General features: G+C 39.2%; 2 protein-coding genes across 3 annotated transcripts; both read right to left on the reverse strand.

Annotated features, from left to right (window-relative positions):
• Window positions 1-357: 357 nt before the first annotated feature.
• Window positions 358-4,552, reverse strand: ABCI7 (non-intrinsic ABC protein 6). The gene is made up of 3 exons (XM_086666600.1): window positions 3,166-4,552; window positions 1,326-1,585; window positions 358-827 (listed from the first exon to the last, which is right to left on the reverse strand). Exons 1-3 carry the CDS (start codon window positions 4,072-4,074, stop codon window positions 518-520), a joined length of 1,479 nt encoding a protein of 492 aa, XP_086522726.1. The 5' UTR covers window positions 4,075-4,552; the 3' UTR covers window positions 358-517.
• A 7,815-nt stretch (window positions 4,553-12,367) lies between these two features.
• Window positions 12,368-25,430, reverse strand: LOC147547896 (actin binding protein). 2 transcript variants are annotated; one of them, XM_086666570.1, is made up of 19 exons: window positions 24,986-25,430; window positions 24,605-24,817; window positions 22,686-23,389; window positions 22,373-22,594; window positions 19,411-22,295; window positions 18,894-19,020; window positions 17,820-17,891; window positions 16,970-17,068; window positions 16,791-16,832; window positions 16,220-16,300; window positions 16,081-16,131; window positions 15,927-16,008; window positions 15,241-15,335; window positions 14,551-14,622; window positions 14,350-14,466; window positions 13,826-13,894; window positions 13,658-13,724; window positions 13,179-13,481; window positions 12,368-12,707 (listed from the first exon to the last, which is right to left on the reverse strand). In XM_086666570.1, the coding sequence occupies exons 2-18, from the start codon at window positions 24,675-24,677 to the stop codon at window positions 13,330-13,332; spliced, it is 5,010 nt and encodes a 1,669-aa protein (XP_086522696.1). In that variant the 5' UTR covers window positions 24,678-24,817; window positions 24,986-25,430; the 3' UTR covers window positions 12,368-12,707; window positions 13,179-13,329. The 2 variants fall into 2 exon arrangements, with proteins under 2 accessions (XP_086522696.1, XP_086522697.1); XM_086666571.1 differs by having other exon boundaries at window positions 19,411-22,291; window positions 22,369-22,594; window positions 24,986-25,310.
• Between the last annotated feature and the right edge of the window lie 320 nt (window positions 25,431-25,750).

Consider the following 25,750-nt stretch of genomic DNA (forward strand, 5'->3'; position numbering starts at 1 on the left):
TTGTACCTTTATAAAAAGAAATCTAAGAGAGAAAGTGAGCATGAGGGAGTAGCTTTCTCTGATGGGAAAGCTTTTGTCTGGTTGTTAGGTTAAATTCTTCTTCTTTCCATCAAGCTCTCTAAATTAAATCTCAAGGTTTTTCTTCTGAGTTCTTTGAAGAGAGAACGTAGAGGCGCCTGCCGATGGATGCCTACAGCTATTTTGGAATGCGCCTATAGACGTTCCCTTATTTTTAAAATTCTATCCCATAATGAAAAACTTCAGAAGACCATGTTGTGGGTAAGTTGTCACAAACTTTTCGGTAATTTTATCATTTGTGCGCTTTGGTCTTCCCGTATGGGGTTGAAATGTAAACAGTGATACAAACTTCAGCAATTATGATGAAACTATTGATACAATAACATTAGTGTCAGAGATTCTTTATTGTGAGTAAATCACAATACCACTCATTGTTTCAAGTTTCTTTAGTGGGAGAAACTTAGTAGTAAATTATAAACAAAAAACATAGAAACACCATTTATTCTAAAATGGGTTTTAGTAATCTTTGAACATGACTCTCGACGTTTTTCCTAAGTGAATCACAAGGCAAGCGTGCAATAACCTCTGCTCCAAAGGCCAGGACGAGGGCTTTTCTTGCTGTCTTTAAGTCAATGCCACGAGCAACCAAGTAGAAGAGTTGTTCATCTTCGAATCCGCCTATTGTAGCTCCATGAGTGCACTTGACATCGTCCGCAATTATTTGGAGATTTGGCATCAAATTTACAGTTGCACTTGGCTCAAGAGGTAGACTCCTAGCTAGTTGTGCAGCATTTGTTTGTTGAGCAAATCTGTAACAAAACAATAAATAACGAAGCAGAAAACCCATTTAAAACCGTTGAAATAAGATTTGCATCTTCATGAACTTCAAGTTTGAGAAAACTCAGTCCAAGGTATCCAAGTTTGATCTGCATCCTTCTTGGCTAGGCCCAATATTTTAAACCCGAGCCTGGGTTGGGTCGAGCCAACCTCAAACACTGGCAGAATGCTAACACTGGTATCGAAAAGATGGAAGAGTGCAAGATTACTCGTGTGTACCAAAAGGTTAACCAAACTGTGGGTTTTCTTGCTAAGCTTATCTCTAATTTGGAGCTTTGGGAGCTAAGTCCTAGTTTGGTCCCTTAGGATCTTAGGAAAATTGTTCCTAATGATAGTTCTGTCCCCATTCGGTTCATGGAGTAATGGGTTTTTTCGTTTATTTGGTCGAGTTACCACTTCCCATAGCCCACTAACTAATGCAGCGCCAGAAAAATAAAAAATTGGATGATGGGATAAGATAAGGGAACTACCTGTTGACCTTGACATTACCATCGAAAACAGCTTGGCCTAGAGAGTGAGCTAGAATGCACTTGTGAAGTTGTTGTGCAGTCCCTCTCGGGTGATCAAGAACTAATTTGCTATGGAGATCTTGTGTTTGATTGCGTACACACAAATGAAACGATGATAAGTCTGTAAATGTGTCAGTGCCCACTTGTTGAATATGTAAATTATGTCTGCTCAACTTTCCACCGGTGCTGATCTCTACAAGCTCGTAGGTACTAGATGACTCCTGCAACAATGGAGCATACAATTTAATAAAGTTAGCTGATGTTCAAATTCGGTGTTGATTCAATTTTTTTTTAGATTAGTTTGTACAAGCTATTCAAGTATGAAATTAGGTTGGAACTTCAAATCTCTTCCACCATATGTTTCCTGAAGATTACTACACCATCACTTACAAACAAACTCCTAGAGAGTTCACTTAAAAGCTTCCAAAGTTCCATTAGGGTTGTTTTCGTCTTTTGTAAGCCATGATATTTGATGTCTACTTTCCTTTCTTAACATGACTTCTAATATAAACTATCTCTAATAGTAGTAAATCCGAGCAAGGTTTTAAAATACGTTTTTACGCCTCAAGGCAGTCTGCTCTCACAAAGCGAGGTGGTGCCTCAAGGCGCGCCTTGAGGGTTAAAATACGGGAAAAAAAATTGGCAAAGAAAAGACATCAAATTATGTAAAAACATAGCATAACAAGTTATTCTACTTTACTACCATAAGTGTTGCCAAACAATTCAAAAATAACAGCGAAAAGCATAACCAAAAATCAAAAGAGTTCTTAGTCAATGCAATGCATTAACAAATCCCGCATGAAATCATCAACCAAGGATGTGGTCATCATCTACGTCATCACTACTTTCATCGGCATACGCCTTACACAAAAGATGCTTACTTTTTTTTCTTGGACTAAAATACGTACGCCCGTACGACTCAACCGTTTCTTCAAACATTTAATCCGAGAACAAGGGTCTTTCAATTCCGACTTATTTAATGAGCTGAAAAGTCATGCATTTGAGGACTTGACTTCATTAGAGAGTTAAAAGCGCACAATAAATCATATAAACCAATTCCAGATCAGATTTCAGATTCAAAACAGGAGGCCACAACCTAGTAGAAAAAAATAAGCATTTCTAACAGCATGAGTGAAATTCAAACGATACTAACTTTCTCCAATGTTCATAGCTTGTATATTCTTATTATTCTCCAAGGATGCTCTTATAGTGTCGACATTAAAGTACTTCCATCAACACTACCATTTCTAATCCTCTTCTTTTTCGCCAACTTCCTCGGATATAGGTCGATCAGTCCCCAGGCGAAATGTTGGCCCGAACCACTTACATTATGTTTGCCCAGGTCTTGTAAAGGGCGGTTACTGATGTAAAGGGGGTAATTTTCTGACTTATGGTTCTAGGGAGAGTTCGTGGAGACGCAAAGTGGTACGGTTAGTGGGCTATAAATTCAGAAACTCTAAATAAAGCTCTGTACATTGTAACCTTGTTCTTCATACATAATGAGAATGATCACGCCATTGTTCGCCATGGAGTAAATTTTATGAACGAACTACGTAAACCCTTTTTTCCTGTGTGATTGCTTATTTCAATTGTTGCTTTAGTTTTCTTTGTTATAACATTAGTTTCCTTGTCTTAGCATTTCTTTAACTCATAACATTTAGTAGTTTAGCTCAAGTTATATCATCCATATTAGATTATAAGCCTATAACTCAAAAAGCATATACATCTATCTTCTTCTCTACGTGTTCAAATCTAATCCAATTCTACATTATATCAGTATTAGAGAGAGAGAGAGAGAGACCTGGAGAACAGAAGTCCACTTCATATGAGCAGCATTAGAAGCTTGTTGCTGTACATAAGAATGGGTAACCTTCCCTCCTTCACCAATCAAAACCTCCATTACTGAATTTGCCCAATAACACTTATCTTCATCTTCCCCACCTAAATACTCCTCAATTATCCCAATTTCCCCTCCCTTCTCTACCAAAACCAACACTCTTGGATTCGACATGGGTAAGTGATTCGACTTAGCATCAGCCATCTCACTAGAATAAAACCTAAATCTTAATGGTTTATCAACATGACAACCAGATGGAACAAATACAACAGTAACATCAGGAGCTCCAAGTCCATTAAGAGACCAAAATAAATCTCCATTTTGAAATTTAGAACCAAAAGCAAGTACCTTTTTCATAATTTCATCAGAAGAAATGTCAGAAATACTTCCAATATAAACATTTTCAGGGAATTCAGAGAGTTTAGAGAGAGAATGAACAATGTGACCATCAATCATAACAAGATTAGGGTTTTGGGTATTATCACTATTATTATCATAAGATGAGATTAAATCGGTTAGATTTGAATCAATAGGGTTTGAAACAGGATGAATTTGAGATTGTTTGATAAAAGAAGTATCAGTGAATCGAAAAGGTTCATCTTTTCGAGTAGGCCAAGATAATGAGAGAAGAGATTCAGAAGAGGTGTCTCTGAGATTCTGAAGAGGTTTTGAAGAAGAGAGGGATGAAGTTGAGTCTTCTAGGGTTTCGGCGATTTGAAGGACGAATGGGTCGGAGAGGGAAGCGGATGGTGAGATTGAATTGCGTCGAAGAGGGAACTTAGTTGTTCTGTGTTTTGAAGAAGAAGAAGAAATGGATTTAGGGGTTAGATGGTGAAAACGACAGGGAGAGGAGAAGGTTGAAGAAGAAGCCATTGAAGAGTAAAAGAAGATTCTGTTATCTGTGGAGAAAGAAACCAAAGAAGTAGGAAGCAATCGATGGGACTAATCCAGAGTAATCAAAGCCGTTAGATGTTCCTCGATTCTAACAAGGGACAACAACTTTCAACTTTTAGAGATCCAAATCTCTGTTTGATTTTTGAAGCTGATATTGATTGAATGGTTAGATCTATGTTTTTGTACTCCGCCAATGAATTTTTTTTTTTTTTGTTAAGGAGCCGCCAATGAATTAGAATGACTTTGAGAATTTTTATAAAAATATATACTCCATCTGCTTCCCGAAACTCCCATTTGAATCTGAGAGAAATAAGGGTCTCTTTTCTCACATGTTCAATCAAGTGGAGAGATAAATCTTTGTTTCTCTCACATGCGGTTCAAGTGGGAGTTTCAGGAGGCGGGTCATGTAGACTTGTTTTTATACGTATTTAAATAGCGTGGTTCTTTAAATGATTGTAGTTATGATTTATTCTATTAATGTTCTATTTTGATGTAGTACAATGTATCTGATTCATTTAACTTTTTTTTTATTCATTTAACTTTTTTTTGAGGGAAGTGTAGTTTCCACTTGAGAGACCAATATTAAAAATGTTGGATGATTTTCAACTTTTTTTTATGTAGTATAATGTTTTTTTCAATTCGTGATATTCATTACGTATTTATGTGATTGAATAATGACTAGTGGAGACCAATGTCAACAAAAAAAAATTATTTCTTCCTCTCTCTTTCTATAACCGTTTTCTAGAGAAAACTTCCAGAGATCTTCGTTTTTTCTCCGGCGAAGGGTCCTCCCTTCCCCGGAACACTTTTTCCTTTCTAACAATAGTTTGTTTCTCCTCTGTAAAAAGTTTCTAGGGTTTCATAGATCCAGTTTTATGTTGTGGTGGTAGTCGCGGTTCTTGTTGTTATGGTAGTCGTTGTGTTCTTGTTGTGGTGGCGGGCGCGGTCTATGGTGGTGGTTTGATTTCTGATATATGGTGGTGGCGGTGGTTTGAACGATAATGATGGTGGTCTTATTTGTGGTGTATGGTGGTGGCGGTGGTTTGAACGAAAGTGATGGTTGTGGTTTGAATTGTTGTGTATGGTGGTAGCGGTGGTTTGAACGAAGTGATGGTGGTGGTCTGTTTTGTGGTCTGAGATGGTGGTGGTTTTGTGGTTTAGTCATGATGGTTTCCTGGTAGTGACGGTGGTTTCCTCGTAGTGACGGCGGTCTTTCAGTGACGGCGGCGATTTTTCGGTGATGGCGGCGGTGGTTCTCCGGTGATGGCGGCGGTGGTTCTCTTGTTGGAGGCAATTTATGTCCTAGTACAATAAATTTCATTCTGGATCTTGATGATGTTTTCATTTAGTCTTTGTCTTGTTATTATTTTCCTTTCATGAAACATTTTACGTTTGAAAGTTCTATGTAGAACTATACTTATGTAACTCTCTTGTAGTTCTCAGAGGAATTAAAATTCTCGACCATGGTCAACAGTTGGTAGCCCAAGTGGTTCCAAGGTGTTGACATAAACTCCAGAAAGCCCTGGAGGTCCCAGGTTCGAATCACAGAGAAGGTGGAATCTTTGGTTATTTGAATTGGGATTATTAGGGTATAAATAATGTTGTTGGCCTTTAGGGCATGTTCTAGTTGGGCTATAGGCCCGGTCCTGTTAGTGTTTGAGTGGGCGGTTATCGAGCTTATCACATCTATGATGTATCAAGTGTCAAATGTAACGACATACGTAGATCGTAGTCGACTTCCAAAAAAAAAAAAAAAAAAGAAAAAAAAAAATTCTCGACCATGTAATGTTGTGGAATGTAGAAATGAATGTAATTCTAGTTTTACTCAAAAAAAAAAAAAAAATTAGACATCACTCAAACATACTCTCTTACTTCTCTTTTTTTTTTTTTTTTTTTTTGTTAAGGATACTTCTTTTTTGTTTGTTGAAAGTACTACTCTTTTTTTTTTTTTTTTTTTTGTTGAAAGTTGAAAGTACTACTCACTGTTTGGTAGGAAGTACTAATCACCTACACAGCAAACAAGGAACTTCTGGCATGAAGTGTCAGCAAACAAGGAACTTCTGGCGTGAAGTGGGCACTAGCCGCTCTTCTTACCAGTATCAAATTTTAATGTCAATTAAGCCTTGAAGTATTTGAGACCTTGGATGCTCCTCAATTTTGGTCAGACCTGCAGACGTCCCAGGTTCGATTTCGTGGAAGTGCAACTCGATCTCATGGAAGTGCAACTCCAAGAATATTGAACTTAATTATAAATAAAATAGTTTATGTAACCTTTGAGTCATTTAATTCGTCGGGCTTTAGACCAGTAGTAATTCAACAGTTTTCGTGCTTATCACATCGTATCAATGTACTATAATATATCCTTTGTAACAACCATTGTAGTTTTTTTTTTTTGTTGAAAGTTGTAACAACCATTGTAGTTAATATTCAAAAAAAAAATGAGAACTTTTTCGTACATTTATTCATCCAATGAAAGGAATGAATCCCATATCCACATTCTCTAGGAAAATTTCAGTGGGTATGGAACCCTTAGCGTCCTCTCTCTCTCTTCTTTTTGTCCCGAGTGGTGCGATTTAGAGTTGCTTCCGGCTCCACCTTTTTTGGTGGTGCATAACCGTTTCTTTTACTTTTTCAAAGCAGTTTGGGTAGTTTCTGGCAGTTCCAGTCAGTTCCATCTACCATTTTCACAGAATCAAGCCTATTTTAGGCATGTATTCCTCCGTCATCTCGTCAGGAGATCCTTGTTCTTAGTATTGTCCTTAGTTTTACTCTATCTTGTCTACTATTGTTCTTACTCACAGACTGATTTCCATGGCGGCTGCGAACTCGGACTTCATCACACAATTTGCTGCTCTTACTACTGAAGAACAACCGCCAATAACAGTGGAAGGGGATGATTTAGACTCGGGTGAACTGGATATCATTAAAAATGGAGTTGCTTGGGTTCAGAGTTCCAAAAAAGTCGACATTGGCCAGATCATGCACAGGTTGTCTCGAGTCATCCATGGCCCAAACAAATTCCTTCTATCAAAAGTGAAAGAAAATGTGTTCCTCCTGAAATTCGCAACAGCAACCGAACTCGATTTAGCGATGGAGAGTGCACCATGGGTGATACAGGAAGAATTGATTGTTCTCCAACGATGTAGGAATGACATCTCTCCGGCAGAACATGTCTTTGATACAGTCGCTCTATGGACTCAATTCCACGGCATACCGATGAGTCATTTAAACTGCACTATTGTCAACCGATTGGCGAGTTCATTGGGAGAAATTCAACCAACTACGCCGGAAGATGCACAAAAATGGGGCCAATTTGCTAGAGTTAAAATCAGTTACTCTCTGTCAAAGGCACTTCAACATCGGGTTTATCTAAAATTATCTCCTACAAAATTAATATCCATTGTAATTCGAATTGAAAAATTACCTAGATTTTGTAACTCGTGTGGTTTACTCGGCCATACTATTCGTTTTTGTCCTACTATCATTGCTTTTCAGGACTTGCTTAAGTATAACGTCACAGAGGAGCAAAAGGCGGCTGTTGAAAAGGCAATACAACCAAATTTTCCAGACACCTTCAAAGTTCCTTATTCCACCAGGTCTCAAGGACGTGAGATAGGTTCTCTAGGTTCTGATCATCCAACTCTTGGTCTCCCTCATGATCAGGAGAATGCTAAGGGGGTAAAGGACACTACAATGGCTGACTATTCTATAAGAACTAATTTCGGTGACATGTTAACTACGTTGTCGCAGATCAAGAGGAGCAAGATTCAAACAGCAACGGGAGTTCGAGCAGTGGGGTCTTCAAACCCAGTTGTACAAGGCTATGATCTAATTCATATAGAACGCGCAAGACCTTCTTTGGGAAACCAACCGGCGAATAATACAAAGACTCCTGAAGCAATTATGGAGGAAAGACCAATAAAGCATTTCAAGAGAACAGTGCGACAGAACAACGAGGAATCGATGGAGGAAAGGGTACCGGCAACCCAAATGCCGCAAGTATTATGAATCTATTTGCGTGGAATTGTCGGGGACTTGGGAACGCCCCGACAAAAGAGACACTATCTCAGTTCCTAGGAGCGATAAAACCACAGCTAGTTTTTCTCTCCGAAACTAGAATTTCTAATTATGTTGTACTTCCTTGCTTTACTAAGTTTAATTTAGTTAATCATGTTGTAGTTCCCTCCACTGGTAGAAGTGGAGGCCTTTTACTTCACTGGACAGATGATTTAGTGGTTAATGTTAACTCCTCCTCTATTAATTACATCCACATTACCATTAATTCGTCTGCTAATCCTGGACTCTTGGACATATTTTGTATTTATGGACCCTTTAGGGTGCAGGACAGACAACAATTCTGGTCTGACCTGCTTATTAAAATTACCACGGTTACCAATCCCTACTGCTGCATTGGGGATCTAAATGCGATGAGTTCTAGAGCAGATAAGTGGGGGGGGGGGGGTCAGTTCAAATCCCTTTCCTGACCAACTTCCAGAATTTTATCCGAGATGCGAATTTGCTGGACCTAGGATTTAATGGTCCGGCCTATACCTGGACGAACTGCAAAACCATTCATCACCTTACTAGAGAGAGACTGGACCGAGCTCTGTGTGACGCCTCTTGGTTATTACGCTTTCCTGAGTCTGGAGTTTTTCATCTCCCTAGGTAAAATAGTGATCACGCTCCCATCTTACTCAAACTCGCTGTTCAGGGCAATATTCTTAAAACGATTTCTAACTTTGAAATTTTTTGGACCAAGCATACAGACTATAATAAAACTTTCAAAGATAATTGGGATAATAGTAATGCACCCTTTTTGGAGAAAGTGTCTACAGTCAAGAACTCCATCCAAAAATGGAGTAAACGTGCCTTTGGGGTCCTAAAAAACAGACTGACAATTCTTCGTAAACGCCTTGCAGATATACAGCAGTTAGATCCAACAGATGATACACTTCAAATTGAGAGCAATATACAGGAGGAAATACTATACTTGGAGGAAGTACAAAGAGCGAAAGCAGAACAAAGAACGAAATCAAAGTGGGCCAACAACGGAGACCGAAACACAAAAGCTTTCCACTTGGCGATGTCAACTAGGAGACAGAAAAACAGAATCCATCAATTAAGACTCAGTTCAGGTCAAAACACCACTAATGAGGATGAAATAATACAGGAATTAACTTCGTTTTTTCAGAATTTATTTCAGGCAGACCAGGTGATTGACCCGCCAACTGAGATTCTTAGTGCATTGAAGGTACTTTCAGCTGAAGCCCTGACCCATATCTCAAGGGTTCCATCAGGAGAGGAGATTAAAGAGGTCGTTATGGAGATGGGCTCGGTCAAAAGCCCTGGACCAGATGGATTGCCGTGCTTCTTTTACCAACATAATTGGGACGTCGTGGGAGAGGAACTCATTTGTTTTATCAGAGACATTTTTAGCTCAGGTGAAATCGATCCATCCATAAATTTGACCACTATAGCTTTAATCCCCAAGATTAAGACTCCGAGTAAGGCCTCGGACTTCAGACCGATTTCTCTTTGCAACTCAGTTTATAAATTCATCACAAAAATTATTGCGAATAGACTTCGACCTTACCTAGAGGACTGTATATCTTGGGCTCAAAATGCTTTCATCCCCGGCCGACAAATTATGGACAACATTATAATCACTCAGGAGCTCCTTCATTCCATGAACATGTCTAAGGCCAAAAAAGGGGCCTTCTCCCTTAAAATGGACATGGCCAAGGCCTATGACAGAATTGATTGGACTTTCCTCCACAAGGTGCTTTCGGCCCTGGGTCTCCATGGTACGACCCTCAACTTAATCATGAAGTGCATTACCACATCCCGATTCAATATTAAGATTAATGGGAAACTAGTTGGCGACTTTACGGCCTCTAGAGGCCTGAGACAAGGGTGTCCTTTATCACCCTATCTCTTTATCCTAACCTCCCAATCACTCTCCCTCTTAATTTCTCATTATTCTCAACAAAATTTGTTTACAGGGTATCAGATAAACCAAGCCTGTCCGAGGATTACACACTTATTATTTGCGGACGACTTGATTATCTTTGGTAATGCTAACACGAAAAACTTAGATGCTATTTTACAGTTTATGACACAGTACGAAGCATTCTCAGGACAAAAGGTGAACTTTGAGAAGTCTTCACTCTACTTCAGTCGGGGAGTACCAGAATCAATACAACAACAATTCATCGACCAACTGAAAGCCCCAATAATGACGGATCAAGCTAAGTATCTCGGAGCTCTAATCCTCAAGCCAGGTAACCGTATTAAAAGTCATGATTGGCTGGTAGACAAATTTCAGAAATCTTTGTCAGGTTGGAAACAGAAAGTAATCTCCTAAGCTGGTCGTACCGTCTTGATCAAATCGGTTCTCGGCCCTTACTGCACCTACCCATTCAGCTATCAACTTGTGCCAACAGGGGTTCTTGACCAACTCGAAAAGGCAGAACGTAATTTTTGGTGGGGTCATGCGTCACACGAAAAGAAATTTCATTTCATTAAATGGGATATTATTAGTAGTCCAAAACATAAAGGGGGCCTAGGGATTCGTACGTTACAACAAGTCAATGAGGCGCTTATAGCCAAAATGACTTGGAGGCTCCTGACTAACTCTAGTGCAGTCTGGGCCAAACTTTTAAAGGGCAAATATGTTGACTATGATGACTTTTGGTCGTCTAAAGCCCCTTCATCCACCTCCCCCTTCTGGAAATCAGTTCTCAAGACTAGAGAGGTGATGGGGAACAAGGTCTTATGGATCATAGGTGATGGCACCACAGTAAAAATTCAACAGGACCCCTGGATACCTAATACTCCTAATCACAGACCCACTTGCATCAAAGATCTCCCATCTAATGTTTTCTGGGTAGCTGATTTGATTATAACTAGTACTAACAGTTGGAACATGCCTTTGATTTCTTATTATTTCGATAGCCAGACTATACAGGAAATCACTAGGATCAAACTCCCACCAAGAACACAGAAGGATAGATTGATTTGGTGTCCAACAGAGAATGGCATTTTCTCAACAAAGTCCTACTACACAGAAATCAAAGAGCTTCCTTTACTGTGTGAGAAAACACAAAATTTTTCATGGAAACAGTTTTGGAAAAGAAAAGAAATGAAACCTAACATACAAATTTTCATTTGGAAACTCATCCATGACGGGTTAGCTACTCTTGGTAATATAAGAAAGAGACTAACAGATATACCTCAAATATGCCGCATGTGTGACTCTGGAGAAATCGAAACAGTGGACCATCTCTTTGGAAGTTGTCCTAGATTTAATCAGCTCCTGTTACTTACAGATGAAGTGGATCTGCATCAGATAAACGGTGACCCAGTGGATCGCCTCAAAAAAATACTCGAAGATCAACAAAACAGAGATAAAAGATGGTATTTAACAACATACACAATGTGGAACTGGTGGAAAATGAGGAATACACTTATCTTCAACAATATCCAACCGGATTTACAAAGATGTTGGTGGCTCACCCGAGAAGATCTCAGGTATGTAAACTACTCGGAAAACCCTATTTCTACTAACTTGTCTGCGACCACAGAGAACTGGTGCCCTCCCCCAATGGGTAGCATTAAAATTAATTTCGACGGATCTTATAAAGAAACCAGAGCTTCGAGTGCAGCAGTGGCTAGAGATGAGCATGGATCAGTTAGAGCTGTGAGAACGAACAGGTTTACTCCGGTTTCTCCTCTCCACAGCGAGATGATGGGGTTTATGTCGGCTGTGGAAATGGCGGAAGAGATGGACGGAATGATTTATATAGAGGGCGACTCTAGGGTTTTGCTGGACTTAATCTCGGCCGTCGATCCTACTATACCGTGGCGATTACTTAACGAGATCAACGATCTCCGCTCACGCACGCGTCTGATGCGAGTCTCCCTTGCATACTGCCCACGTGACAGTAATACTTTGGCACATGAGCTGGCGAATTCCGTTTCCGTCCCTTAATTTGGCTTCTTAGTTGCTTTAGTACCTTGGTTAAAGTTTGTGTTACCTCTTATTCCCAGCTTTGTGAGGTGCTGGATAACGTTGTAACCTTCTATTATATATGGTATTTGATTTCCTCAAAAAAAAAAAAAAAAAAAAAAAAAAAAAATCCCATATCCACAAGAAAAAATATATAAAATTCAACTCGGGTCAATTTAGAAATTGAATCAGATTTCAGATCTGATTTACAGAAAATACAAACAAATTATATAATTATGCTCATGGTAGTTAAAAGACCAAAAAAAACCAAAGGTCATATCTGATTTAAGTGGAATTGAAAAAATAAACAGTTCAAGCAAACCAGATAATACATTCTGGTTATGTTACAATTTTGCAATTAAGATGCATATTTCATTTCTGCACTACTTTTCTATTTCTTGTTACATTTTTTTACTCATACTCTATACAAACAAATCACCTGATCAATACCTATCTAAACCTTGATTGTTTACTCTTAAAAATAAGAAGATTGACACACAAAAAAAATCTAAAATAGGGTTAGGAAACTGTACACAGTTAGATGATACAAGTCGCGTTTAGTCTGTACATTCCGAGGGCATCATCGCTGGTTCTCAAAAAATACCTACACAGAAAATTAGTGAAACCAAACTCAAATCACTTGTCTTTTGAATAATCATGATTTCGTTTTGATTACAGTCGATAATAAGAGTTAATAATAGTTTATTTTGAGTTACGTAAAGTTTGTTATTTATCTACGTTAGATTTGTAATCTAACTCGAGGTCTGAATTGACTTGAGTTCAGTTTAGAATGTTTGTTTTTGTCTAATTTCTGATGTCTGACTTGTTGGAATAGCTGAATCTGGTTGATTTTGAGCCTATTTGAGTCAAACCATTCAAATTCAGACAAGTCGCGTTCATGCTGACACCTAAGATAATTACAAATCTAATTTGATATCAGGGTCAAGCTACTGTTCACACGTGATAGGCCCAATAGTCAGACAAGTGAGGAAGCATGCAAGAAATACTCTCCCAAATAACAATTTTAATTCGTCAATTTTAAGTGGAGGGAAGAAAAAAAAAAGAGAACACTTACCTTTACGAGATCCCTGGAAAACCTGGAAAATGGATGATGCTTAGGCAGTTAGGCCTATTTCTAAAGCAGCTTCGGCAACAAGAGTTACTGGAACTGCAGCATGATTGAAATCTAAATTGGCTTCTCGAGAGCAAAATTGAAGTCGTGTTAGCTATCTCATGCCCTTCTTTATCAGATTAACACCCTTTGCCTTCTCCATGTCAGCCTCTTTTTGGGCTTTCTTCTTTTCTAATTCAAGTTGCTTGCAGTTTTCCTCATGTGCTTTCCGGAACATCCTCACGAAGTTCAAGAGAGTAGCCGTAACTGGGATTTCCAATACAGAGTCAGTGACGGAACTGGATAATCACAGTGCATCACATAGACGTTACAACAATAAAAGAGATATTGATTACTTGTTTCTAGGTCAGACTGAAATCTGATTTGAGGTCTGAATTGACTCAAGTCAGATTTCAGAATGTGACTATTGGTTTAAAACATACCTTGCTCAAATGGGCAACGATTAGGATCTTCACCAAAGTAATGAACAAGTGCATCCGCATTTCTACCCTATTCACCAACCAAGCATGACCAACAAGAGCAATAAGGAAAACCGATCAAACAACATTACACAGTATATCGAGCATAACCTTGATCTTATAGATGCATACCACGACAGAATAGAATGATGTTAATGATCCAACTTGTGTTTCAGCATCGCCAATGAATCCCTTCAATGTCTACACAGTAACAGATCTAATTAGGATGATAAATTAGTCTGCCCGAAACAAGTCGGCTCAAAGACAAATCACATCGTTTGCTCTATAAACATGGAACTTAATACCATATCCTTTTCTTCCAAATCACAGTCCAAAATAAAAGAAAAGAAACAAAACAGAAAGGTCAAAGTTTTTGAAATTGTGTGGCTCCTTTAACCACTGCCTCCAACTTTGCTTAGTGAGCTTTCAAGAAACTTATACCCCTAATCTTGATGTGAATGTCTCAGATTTCTATCTTTAGCAGAAGATAAACTGTTTATCATTTTAATCGCAGTTACAAATCAAAACACCTGACATTATCAGTATAATGAAAAGTACAGTGTAAATGGATCCTCCTGAGTTGTTAGTTCGTGAAACAGATATGACGAGTATAGACTAAAGAAAAAGAGAAGCTACAGATTAAGAACTTAGAATACCTTATGAAAGACTTCAGACACCGGGCCATCCCTTTCAGATGCACCTAGCTCTTGCTTAACCTTTTCTAACCCTTTAGTTATTGCCTGCATTTCTTCTGCTAAGGACTTTAGTTGTATCTGCAGAGAAATTTTCCGTCTGTCACGACATGCCGCCTTAATCATGGACAACATAAAAAAACAAGAGAAGAAAAGTATAAGGACCTTTGATGCGGATTCAAGGCTAATTAGATCACCATGAAAATCTAGGAGTCCTGGTGACTTGGCGGCAAGCACCTGAAGCTCGTGAAAAAAAGAAACATTCAGGTTAGTGATAACACATAATAACGTTAATGGGTCCAGGGAAGGAAAAAAACAGATGTATCCAAGATGGCTTATCAACAACAAGCAATACCCAAGTATTGAAAGCTAAGGGGACGGCATGCTTTTCTTTTTTGAAAAGGCTCACATGTGGTGTTTGCTTTTTAAGACATCTGAATGTGATTCATTTGTGTCTCCCTTGTTTAGTTTAACTTGCTTTCATCTTTACTTATTGCTAGAGTCAAAGCTTTAGAGTGGGTAATGTATCCATCTCCACTTCGGTTGAATTACTTAGCTGAATATTCACTCTAAAGGTCTAACATTCAAAACCAATAAAATGCAAATAATTAAATTAAACAAACACCACTTTACTCGCATGTTTCTAGCTTATATTACTAGGTTCTTTAAGATAAAGAGAGTTCAGACTTCAGATGTCACTAATATCGGTAGGTTCAAGTAATTACTCAAAACAGTCTCAAGTTTAAATGAAACAAAACTGTCTACGGCGTGGCGTGGCCACAACTAAATTACGAATGCACCCAAACCATGAATATTAGGTTCGACATCAAGAAAAAGAACACACAGCAGACATACCTTACAAAGATAGTGCATGAGTGTCATCTTGTTGTTAGAAGCACGGGTATCACTAAGTTTAAGAAGGCTGTCCAGTTTGAACCCAATGGCAGAACCTGCACGTAATAATTCTTCAAGTACTCCCACGACAAGATAGAAAAGAAATCGTACGTGTACTAAAAATCAAATGAGCAAAAAAGGTTTCATCAGATCCACTTTTGACTTCCACCAATATTTGGGGAAACCGAAAGTTATCCTTTTCTGTCTTCATTGGGAGATTAAGATATGCAATAGTAACATCATTACTCCCCAATTTTATGCCCATACTTGGAGCATTGGACTATAGAAACCATTCAGTTTGCAACCAGAGAATCTGACGGTATCATTGACGTCAAAAAGGATCAAGAGAAGACGAATTCTAGGATGTCTTAGCAGTACAAAGTCTAGAGCGAAAAAATTATTCCGATGCAAATAAAGAGCCACACTGATTTCCTGTTCATCATTATCAGGTATCTAATGTTCAGTTGATTGGGTCCAAATAGCATGTAAATAAAAAGGAATACCTCTAGATATATTTTGCACAGAAAGTTTTCTGCGAGTTTTACTTATACACTGAAGTAAGATATGCTATAATATTAAGTAGAAATGTAGTTTCTTTCCAGAGCTTGCAAATTGTAGTTCAGGGATCTTTTATAACAGTAGCTTACCTCTTGCAGTTCCCTGATTTAAAGTATTCCCCAAGAAAAGAATTCTCTTCATAATCTCTTTCAATTTGAAGGAATTCCGCACCTGATCGTGCATTATAAAATCAGTTCAACAGCCTCATAAAAATAAGTCAAATACACGAGGAATGCAAACTACCTCTTCACAAGCAGAATTTACTGTGTTTAAATTCTTTCTAAGATCTGAAATCTGCAAAAAGAAAAGGTCAAAACTGCCCAACCCTCAGGAAGATGCACCAATTCCTTTCTGAAGTAACAAAAATGATGAACAAACTAACCTGAGAGCTAAACTGGATCTTGAAAGCGAAAACTCTCAACTTTGATTCCATTCGTGGAATTTTCATCAGCTCCAGAAAGAACTATTGAAACAACATTGAATATAGAGCAGTTATAAGATTTGACCTTATTAATATCAAATAAAATGGTAGAGTACCAAAACATTAAGAAGAACAGAACGAAGTAAACATGTCAATACAGGTTAAAAAAGAAAACGGCAAGATGGTTATTAGAATTTAGGACAATTGTAAACAACAAGAAAGCCATAGATGATCATGAATTCATGATAACTTATTTAGCAAGTTATAAGCAGACCTAACTGAACCACAAAATGTAGATAAAATGGCAGCTTTCACTGAAGCTCCAAAAATGAGATACCAAATTCAAACTAATGTTATTACACATTTATTTAGTCTTTTCTGTGTTCACAAGCCAAAACAAAGAAGAAGGTAAAGGCTAACGGCTACATATTAACTGTTTATCAATCCTCATTTAGAATATAAAGTGTATTTGTAACTTCACATATATACGAAATAATTAGTTAGTCAAGGAAATGGAGCAGAGAAAACAAACCTGTTCACACTTTCCCAGGTTTTCCTTGTCTCCAGTGTAGTTCTAAAAACAGATAAAGACATTTTAGTCAAATAGAGTTGAAGAAGACCTAAATAACAATCTCAAAAGCATAATACGAAAAATAACACCCATAATGTGCAAGGAAATAAAAGCTCAGTTGGTTGGATATAACATTCCACCTTGAGTTGTTCCATTTCCTCTTTCGTCGGACAGAATTTTATAAGATTCTCAACCTGGTCAACATCTAAAACTGATTCGTCCATTGCTAGTGCGGAGTTCTGTAAAACAACTATAGGATCAGCCGATGCGGAAAATTTCAAGTTCAGTATTAACAAATATGATTTTCCATGAAGGAAAAAAAGAAGCTTAGTTTTAGATCTACAAAGATTTGACATGAGAAGAAAGTATCAAGTCACCATCTAACAAAAGACGAAATTAACAAGATAGTTCAACAGTCAACACAGCAAGACGATAAAGATATCTCTCGGAAATGTTTATAAAATTATAATAAAAACGAATTAATGATCGAGAAATTATCAAGACTTGGGAAAAAAGATAGACGGTAGACATGTTAAGGTATGCATCATTTCAAGGGAAAATCACTCACACATTATAATGACTTCAAGTCTACGGGTTTGCATTTACAATGAACTACGAACTGCACTTTTACAGAGTCCTTACCACCAAAATCATATCTTCCATCTTCTTCTAAGCGTAAACAGGTACTCTGTGGTGATTAGCTTCCATCATCTAATTCCTAATTCACGTTAAAGGTAACACGTTCTAATCTAATAAGGTTTTTTTTCCCATAGAAGAAGCAAACCTGAACCCTGTCAGTTTCGTCTTCAGATTTCAGTATCTATCTACCATGATTTCATATAAATATAAGAAAATTATATTGCCTTGGATAGGTCCAACTAGGGGTTTTCACATAACTTCCAGTAGATATTTCACTTCAGTTAAAAGTATTACGACATTCAGCCATTTGGATTTATTAAAACATTATTACACTTAAAAGCAGTCACTTACCACCATATCCGCAAGTGGCATCTTAACTTTCGTGAGCATAATCTCGGTGTTGTTTGCCCTCCTCAGATCAATCTAATAAGGATTAGTATGAAAATGAGCATTAGTGAAAATTTAGTTATAGGATTTGAACAAATCCTCAGAAGCAAAGAGAATTTCAAAATGCACACGTCATAGTAGTGCAACACATATTCCTGATCACAAGTAAAATATTGAGTCTCACTAATGAATAGCAGTAACCAAAGAAACTTTTATTAAGTTCAGGAAAATGCAACATATATTTTAACCAAAAATCAAGATAACTAACTCCACAGAAATACGATATCTTGGAAATGAATTTGTCCTAGCACAAATACTCCAAATTGGAGTAGAAACTGCCTTATTCAATAGAATCGCAGTTATATATATATATATATATATATATATATATATATATATATATATATATACATACATATATAAAGTTGTGTAAGCTCCTGTAAGAGAGCGTTGGAAGTGGTGCTAATGTGCTATATATACATATGTTATGGATGTTCTTTACTAGCTCGACTTGAAAGTGACCTATTAACCACCCAAGGAAAACAATAATATGAAAATGTTTTGATTTTCATCAAGGAAAAACCACGAGCATCTATTGTTAACAAGAGTACTTCACAGTTCAATCACATTTTTGCTCGCAGAAGAGGGTGTAATTGAAGGATGTTATTTTCTGCTAGAAATATCAAGCAAATACCAACTCAAGTTTTTCATTTGAGAGAGTAAATCGCATATGATTTTGATGAAAATGTATATATATGTCATGTCGGTAAATACATATTTCATGAGTCAAAATGTCAAATAGTAACTCCCAATTCCTACAAGAATAAAGCATTGCCATCACAGATTGGCAATCCATGCTCACGTAATCATTTCATCATCATTGCAATTGTACAGTTGTCTCAAGCAGGACAGAACTACCAAAACATCCCGAAGTGTAGAACATAAGTGGCACAACAGTTATAACTAACAACATTAATAATATTTACCAACACTAAAACCCATCCAAATATGATTGAATAGTTGACTTAATTTATTTACCAGGTGAATCTTGTCTGTTTTAGCCCCAACTGACTTGCGCCTGGTGCTGGAATTACCTCCCGCACTATCCTTACTTGAAGCAGTAGAGAAAAGACTTTCGAGTTCAGACACATCGAATTCTGACGCGCTAGCATTCAAAAATGAAATATTACTCATGAATACGAATTTTTTAACATGATAATGCAAAAACAACATCATTCATGATGAGTAGGGCAGGTTAGATCATGTTAACATTATCCCTGTTAACAATTACATACCAAGCTCAAATGCAAAGTGACAAGATAAATTTGATGAATTGAACATTGAATATCCATTTCCTAAACTAGGATGCCCTGAGAGTGTCTAGAAATACCAATTCTAAATAATCCACCAAGGAATAAATTTGCAGAATGACAAAGATTTATGGCGTGACAGTAAGCTCTCACACACCAGTTTTGGAGCAAAAGAAATTATCTTCTTCAATACACATTATATGTTACAGGAAATAGCAAAGATTGAAAAAGAAGCATACCGATACCTTTGGGTTTCTTCGGATCTTTGTAGTTCGGCCCACAAACTCCCCTGCACTACCCTCGTAAACTTAGTCCAATGTAATGGCTTCAACGATGCTCTTTTAGGTGCCAAACCAGGGGCCGGACGTGAAAACCCACGCCCTCTTCCCAAAGGTACAACATTCGCTCCTTTAGTGCCAAATGGTGGAGGTGGAGGACCACCTGGAGGTCCAGGAGGACCAGGCGCACGACCTCCAGGAGGAGGGGGAGGAGGTGGTCCTCCACGACCTCCAGGAGGAGGGGGAGGAGGTGGTCCTCCACGGCCTCCAGGAGGAGGTGGTGGGGGTGGTCCTCCACGCATTGGAGGAGGTGGTGGGGGTGGTCCTCCACGCATTGGAGGAGGTGGTGGAGGTGGTCCTCCACGCATTGGAGGAGGTGGAGGTGGAGCTCCAGTTATAGGAGGAGGTGGAGGAGGAGGAGCTCCAGCCCTTGGAGGAGGTGGTGGCGGAGGTGGGGCTCCATGCATAGGAGGGGGAGGTGGTGGAGGTGGTCCTCCATGCATGGGCGGCGGAGGTGGTGGAGGTGGTCCTCCACGCATAGGAGGAGGAGGTGGTGGAGGTGGTCCTCCATGCATGGGCGGCGGAGGTGGTGGAGGTGGTCCTCCACGCATTGGAGGAGGAGGTGGTGGAGGTGGTCCTGCACGCATAGGGGGAGGAGGTGGTGGAGGTGGTACTCCATACATAGGAGGCGGAGGTGGTGGAGGTGGTGCTCCATACATAGGAGGCGGAGGTGGTGGAGGTGGTCCTGCACGCATAGGGGGAGGAGGTGGTGGAGGTGGAGCTCCATACATAGGAGGCGGAGGTGGTGGAGGTGGTGGAGGAGGTCCTCCACGCGTAGGGGGAGGAGGTGGTCCTCGATGCATAGGAGGAGGAGGAGGAGGAGGTGGTGGTGGAGGTGGTCCTCCATGCATAGGAGGAGGAGGAGGCGGTGGAGGTGGTTCTCTATGCATAGGAGGAGGAGGTGGTGGTGGAGGTGGGCCTGCACGCATAGACGGAGGAGGTGGTGGAGTTGGGCCTTGACGCATAAAGGGAGGAGGTGGTGGTGGTGGAGGTGGGCTTTGACGCATAAAAGGAGGAGGTGGTGGTGGTGCAGGTGGGCCTTGACAGATAAAAGGAGGTGGTGGTGGAGGTGGTCCCCCGCGATTAGAGGACAAGGGTGGAGGTGGTGGAGGCGGAGGTGGTGGAGGTGGAGGTGGAGGTGCAAATGAGCATCCATGCATAGGAGGCGGCAGTAAGCCTTGACGCGTATGAGGGGGTGGTGGTGGTGGTGGTGGGCTTCCATGATTAGAGGATAGGGGGTGAGGTGGTGGAGGAGGTGGTGGTGGTGGTGGAGCTCTATGTATTGGGGGATGAGAAGTTGGTGGTGGTGGTGGAGATGAACGCGGGGATGGGGGTGGAGGCACTCCATAGGTAGGGATTTGTGGGATTACAAAAGATGGAGGTGGAGGTGGAGGTGGAGGTGGAGGTGGAGGTGGAGGTGGAGGTGGAGGTGGAGGTGGCGACGAGGATGGAGGTGTTTGGGGTAGAGGTTGTATGCTTAGCCTTAGAGAAGGGACAGTATGAGATTGAGATTGAGATTGAGGGGTTGCAACCATCATTGGAAGTGGGGGAGATGGTAAAGGTTTGGATGGTTGAGTAGATCGTGAAGGAGTTCGAAGAGGATATGGAGATGTTGGTGGCCGAGGCGATGGTGGATGAGTTAACGTTGCAAGCAAGGGACGCGATGGTAAAAATGGAGATGAACCAACTTCATTGCTTGAAGATTCAGGTGCAACATATTCAACAGCTTGAGATTCATTAGTAGAGTCAGAAGGACTTTCTCCACGGTGACCATAATTTTCTGATAGTGATGCAATGTCTAAAGCAGCTGGAGCACTGTTATACCTTGAAGGGGGATGAGACAAAGTGTGTGCAGAAATTATATAGGGTTCATTATCTGACGCAATCCATCGCGATACGGTCTTCGGCTTTGTTGATCTGATAGAAGTATCCTGAGATTCATCCTGTTTAATTGCAATTGAATCTACTGGGGGGTTAGGATTCAGAGTTGGTTCTTTCCTTGGTTTGGGAGTTACCAATTCCTCAGGCTTTTCTTCAAGCACATTTCTATCCGATTTTGTTTCTGGGCCCTTGGGTTCTGTATTAGCACTAGTAACAAAACACACATCCTGCTTACACTCGATTGCTTCAAGCACATGTGTAACTGCCTTGCCTTCCAGCGAGCGACGGGGATTAGCAGAAAATGCCTCACTTTCCACTTTGAGATATGTTTCGTTGATTTTGCTACCTTGGACTCCAACAACATCAAAATCCCCCTCCCTACCCTGCTCATGATTTCCGTCGTCCCAGTCGCTTTCTTTAACAATGTGAAGATCAAAATCCTCCTCTGAATCCTGTTTGCAGTTTCCACCACTCAGTTTGATGTCTTGGACAGTGTGAATATCAGAATTTGACTTTGTCAGTTCGGAATTCCCATCATGGCTTTCTGTTATGACAACATCAGAATCCCCTTTCTTTCCCTGGTCGAGATTTTCTTCGTCCAAGTCACTTTCTCTAACAATATGAATATCAAAGTCCTCATACTTATCCTGTTCATAGTTTCCACTGTCTAATCTGTTTTCTTTTAATTTTTCAACATCAGAATCTAGCTTCTCATTGACATGAACTCCATCACCCGATATGCTTTCCTCTACTATACGATGATCAGAATCTCCCCTTCCATCATGCCCATCTGCGTTGCTGAATATCTCCTCCACCTCAAAAAACTCCTCAGCCGCGCCTTCATTCTCATCCTCATCTGCACTTGCTTCCATAGTGTTAGACCCAACAGAATCGGGGTCCAAAAAAAGTACCTGATACATAAAAAAGTAAGCATTCGACCCCCATCATTCAAACTTAAATAACTTACCAAAGGGAAAACATCAGGTACCTCCGCTCTGAAGTCCCTGGGAAAGTGGTCCTTCGCATCCCACAAAATGTCGACATCCTCCCGGTTAAGCGTCAAAACATATGATCGAACAAACGCTGTGTTAAACATAACTCTGAACATCATTTCTTCACGCATCATATCTCCATCCAAATGGATGCATTCAAGAACGACATCCCCTTGAACACGGCAATGGATATCTACCTTCACGACTGGACTTTCTGCCTGCAGGGGTAGTTCTTATAAACATCCATTTCCTTCTCAACAAGCAAATTCATCTTCCAGTTTTAAAAATGCATTCGTAAATCAACATTACCTGTTTGTAGTGATGAACATGTTTCTTCGTCTTTGGGGTTGAAAAAAGAACTTTTGAACTTCTACTAGCTGCGGTTGACGGATCCTGACCATAAACACGGACCATTGGCCTACAACTCCTTTCACCATTAAATATTGGAAGCACTCTGAGGACTAGGCCATCCAAAGTCAATGGTGTATCAGAAGGAGGCCAATCTGATCCAAGATTTCTTCTGGAGATATACTGGAGATATCTCAGCTGGGAAGGTTGTGGGTTTAAAGGAGATATGAGATGGAGAAGTTCCCTAGGAGCTTGCTTGTAAATCATTTCAAGAGTCTTCTGCTCACCAGTATACTGCTTCCTGTATAAAAGGAGGCCAGCAAGCATAAATGCTAGCACCGGCCAACCTCCTCTTTCACAATGCATCAGCAACACATTCTGTTGCCCTTCCAATGACAACCAGCTTTCACTTGACCGCAAAAAATGGTGAATCATCTCCAACGGTAGGAGAGGGCAGCCTTCATATTGCCGAGGGTAGTCCATTACAGTCATATCATATTCAGACAATATATCTGAAATCTGACTCCTCCTTTCTCCCTCCCTAAAATTAAATACCATGAAAGAGGCATCCGGAAAGTGATCCTGAAGCTGGGCCACTATACCATCCATATAAACCTTAAAATCTTCCTCTTCCATAACATCAGTGGAGAAGCAACTGTCGAAAACTGCACGAGACCAAAAGTAAATTTATTGAAAACACTAACACATTCAATACTTCACTGGGACATGATAACATTTAGCATAACCGCCCTCTATTTTACAAACATCTTATTAACTATCCTAAATCAGGAAAATAAAAATAAATAATAATAAGAAAAGAGAAAGAAAGAAAGAAAGAAAGAAAGAAAAAGACGGCATGAACCCCTAAAAAGTCAAGTTGATCAAAGAAGCAAATGTTGTTTTAGCCACAGTGGTGGTTAGACAGACAGATCTCATCCTCATCGAGGAACTAACCTTTTAGACTTAATTTTTAACTTCACTAGATATGCGACTAAATGCACAATAAGCATGAAATTAGTAGCTGATATGAACGAATATCAAGCTAAAAATTGAAATTGTGCCCTAAGATACTTAACAATGAAAAGAAAATCCCAAAGTTTCTAAAATACTCAATTTAGTCCCAACTGTCTCCAAATTTCCACAAATTCCTGCTCTATCTTTTACAAAATAGTCAACAATTATCGGAAACTGCATCAGACCAATAGAACACAGGAAATACATGACACATTTAGAATAACCAGTCCTCTATCTCTATGTTGTAAATGTCTAGTGGATCATTCTAAATCAGAAACTAACAATCAACCTGAACCCTGAAAAGTCAAGTTGGTCATGTTAAGGGAGCAAATGTTCTTTTATCGACTGTGATGGTTAACGGATCTCGTCCTCCTTGTGAAACTAACATTTATACTTCATCTTCCTCTCATAAAATTAGTAGCTGGTATGAACTAATATCAGATAAACACTAAAACTTTCAAACAAACAATTGTATTTGTTCGCTTAATCGTCGATTACTAGTTAAGATACTACTAATTACTATACATTATCTATAGAATCCCCTAAATTCTCAAAGTTCCTTCAAACTAAAACAGAAATACTCAATTTGGTTCAAATTATCTATAAAATCCCCTAAATTCTCCACAAATTCCAGCTCTATCTATCACCAATTAGTCAACAATTAAACAGAGAAGTCAAACCATTGTGCATATAGAATGCAATTACACACCCTAAAAAATCTACAATTCTTTCCAATTTTGATAAACCTTATCAGAACCACCATGCAACCAGAAGAAGAAATGAATGTTACTACAAATTCAGATCTATAAACACCTAAAACCTAACAGAAATGGTAGAATTATGGAAAGAAAAACAAAAGTGCATACCATAAACTCTCTCGGAGATTTCCAGAAGCCGATCCGGCGGCTTCCGATAGAACAATCTTCTAAACAGCGCCATTTAATGGCGCTGCTAATTCCTCTTCCAGATCTCAAACCTATACTTCTCTTCAATAAATCACCAATTACTTCAAACCAGTCAAAACAGCAACAGATCTTCAAGCAAACAAGTCAAATTATACAATTTCCAATCACCACGATCTGAATAACAAGAAGAAAAAAATGTTTAAAATTATTAAAAATCAAAAGAAATAATACTAATTCTAATTTCTAAGTGATTAAGAACAAGAAAGTAAAGTAGAAGTAATAGAAGAAGAGATCAAACACAAAGGTTAGTAATAATAAAAGATCAAATAGATCATTACTTACTTTTAATTTCACATGTAGAGAGAGAAACTAGAGAGAGAAAAAAAATAGTGGACTGATGAGAAAGGGAAGACTCATCAGACCTGCAACTTTGGTTGGTAGTTCAATCGGTAACACACGTGGCAACAACAACCATGAGAGATGAGAGAGAAAGTTCACAGGTTTTTTGTCTGTCTTTAGAGAGAGAAAGAGATTGATTAGGGTAGAAGAAGGTGTTATTATTTATATGAGAGATGAAAAACTAAAAGAAGACGGCAACTAACTAATACTAACATTTGAGGTCTGGTTTTTCAGAAGATTAAACATTTTTAGAGAGAGAAAGTATTTTTTTCACTTTACTTTAAATAATTGATTTTGGTGGGCAAAGTAAGGGCTAGATTTCGTTTTCTTGGACTCTCTCTCCCGCTTTTACTTTCTCTCTCTAGATTTTCTCCCCCTAGGAGTACGCGGTGATTTCTCTCTTCCTGCTTTGGTAAGAAGGTAAAATGTCGGAAGGTTTCTTTGGTAATTTTCAGACGTTTCTAACTTTTAAGCCACTCTTCAAAACGGTCTTTTTAAGCAGAATCTGACTCGTCTGATTTACAAACGTAAAATGTCTTACTAGTTATTTTTTGGGAAATTTTGACATACACCCCCACTATTATATTAATATTTGGACCACACCCCCGTTTTTTTAAAACTTTTGATTTACACCCCCACGTGGACGGAAACCGTTAAGTCAAGGTTAACTTCGCGTGTGCGAAGCCCATGTGCGAAGTAGGACGATAA

This window comes from Eschscholzia californica, unplaced genomic scaffold (genome assembly GCF_041429995.1).
Source record: "Eschscholzia californica isolate CP2 unplaced genomic scaffold, dmEscCali1.0.p SCAF_3, whole genome shotgun sequence".
NCBI classification, from domain to species: Eukaryota; Viridiplantae; Streptophyta; class Magnoliopsida; order Ranunculales; family Papaveraceae; genus Eschscholzia; species Eschscholzia californica.

Excerpts from the sequence above, each read along its gene's own strand:
- ABCI7 (XM_086666600.1), bottom strand. The coding sequence starts at position 4,074 with ATGGCTTCTTCTTCAACCTTCTCCTCTCCCTGTCGTTTTCACCATCTA. Across the intron at positions 1,586-3,165 it reads AGTGGACTTCTGTTCTCCAG|GAGTCATCTAGTACCTACGA; the intron begins GTCTCTCTCTCT and ends CCATTGTTGCAG. Across the intron at positions 828-1,325 it reads GGTAATGTCAAGGTCAACAG|ATTTGCTCAACAAACAAATG; the intron begins GTAGTTCCCTTA and ends GTTTTGTTACAG.
- LOC147547896 (XM_086666570.1), bottom strand. The coding sequence starts at position 24,677 with ATGGCGCTGTTTAGAAGATTGTTCTATCGGAAGCCGCCGGATCGGCTT. Across the intron at positions 22,595-22,685 it reads ATGTTCATCACTACAAACAG|GCAGAAAGTCCAGTCGTGAA; the intron begins GTAATGTTGATT and ends CTACCCCTGCAG. Across the intron at positions 16,301-16,790 it reads ACCTGGGAAAGTGTGAACAG|TTCTTTCTGGAGCTGATGAA; the intron begins GTTTGTTTTCTC and ends TTGTTTCAATAG.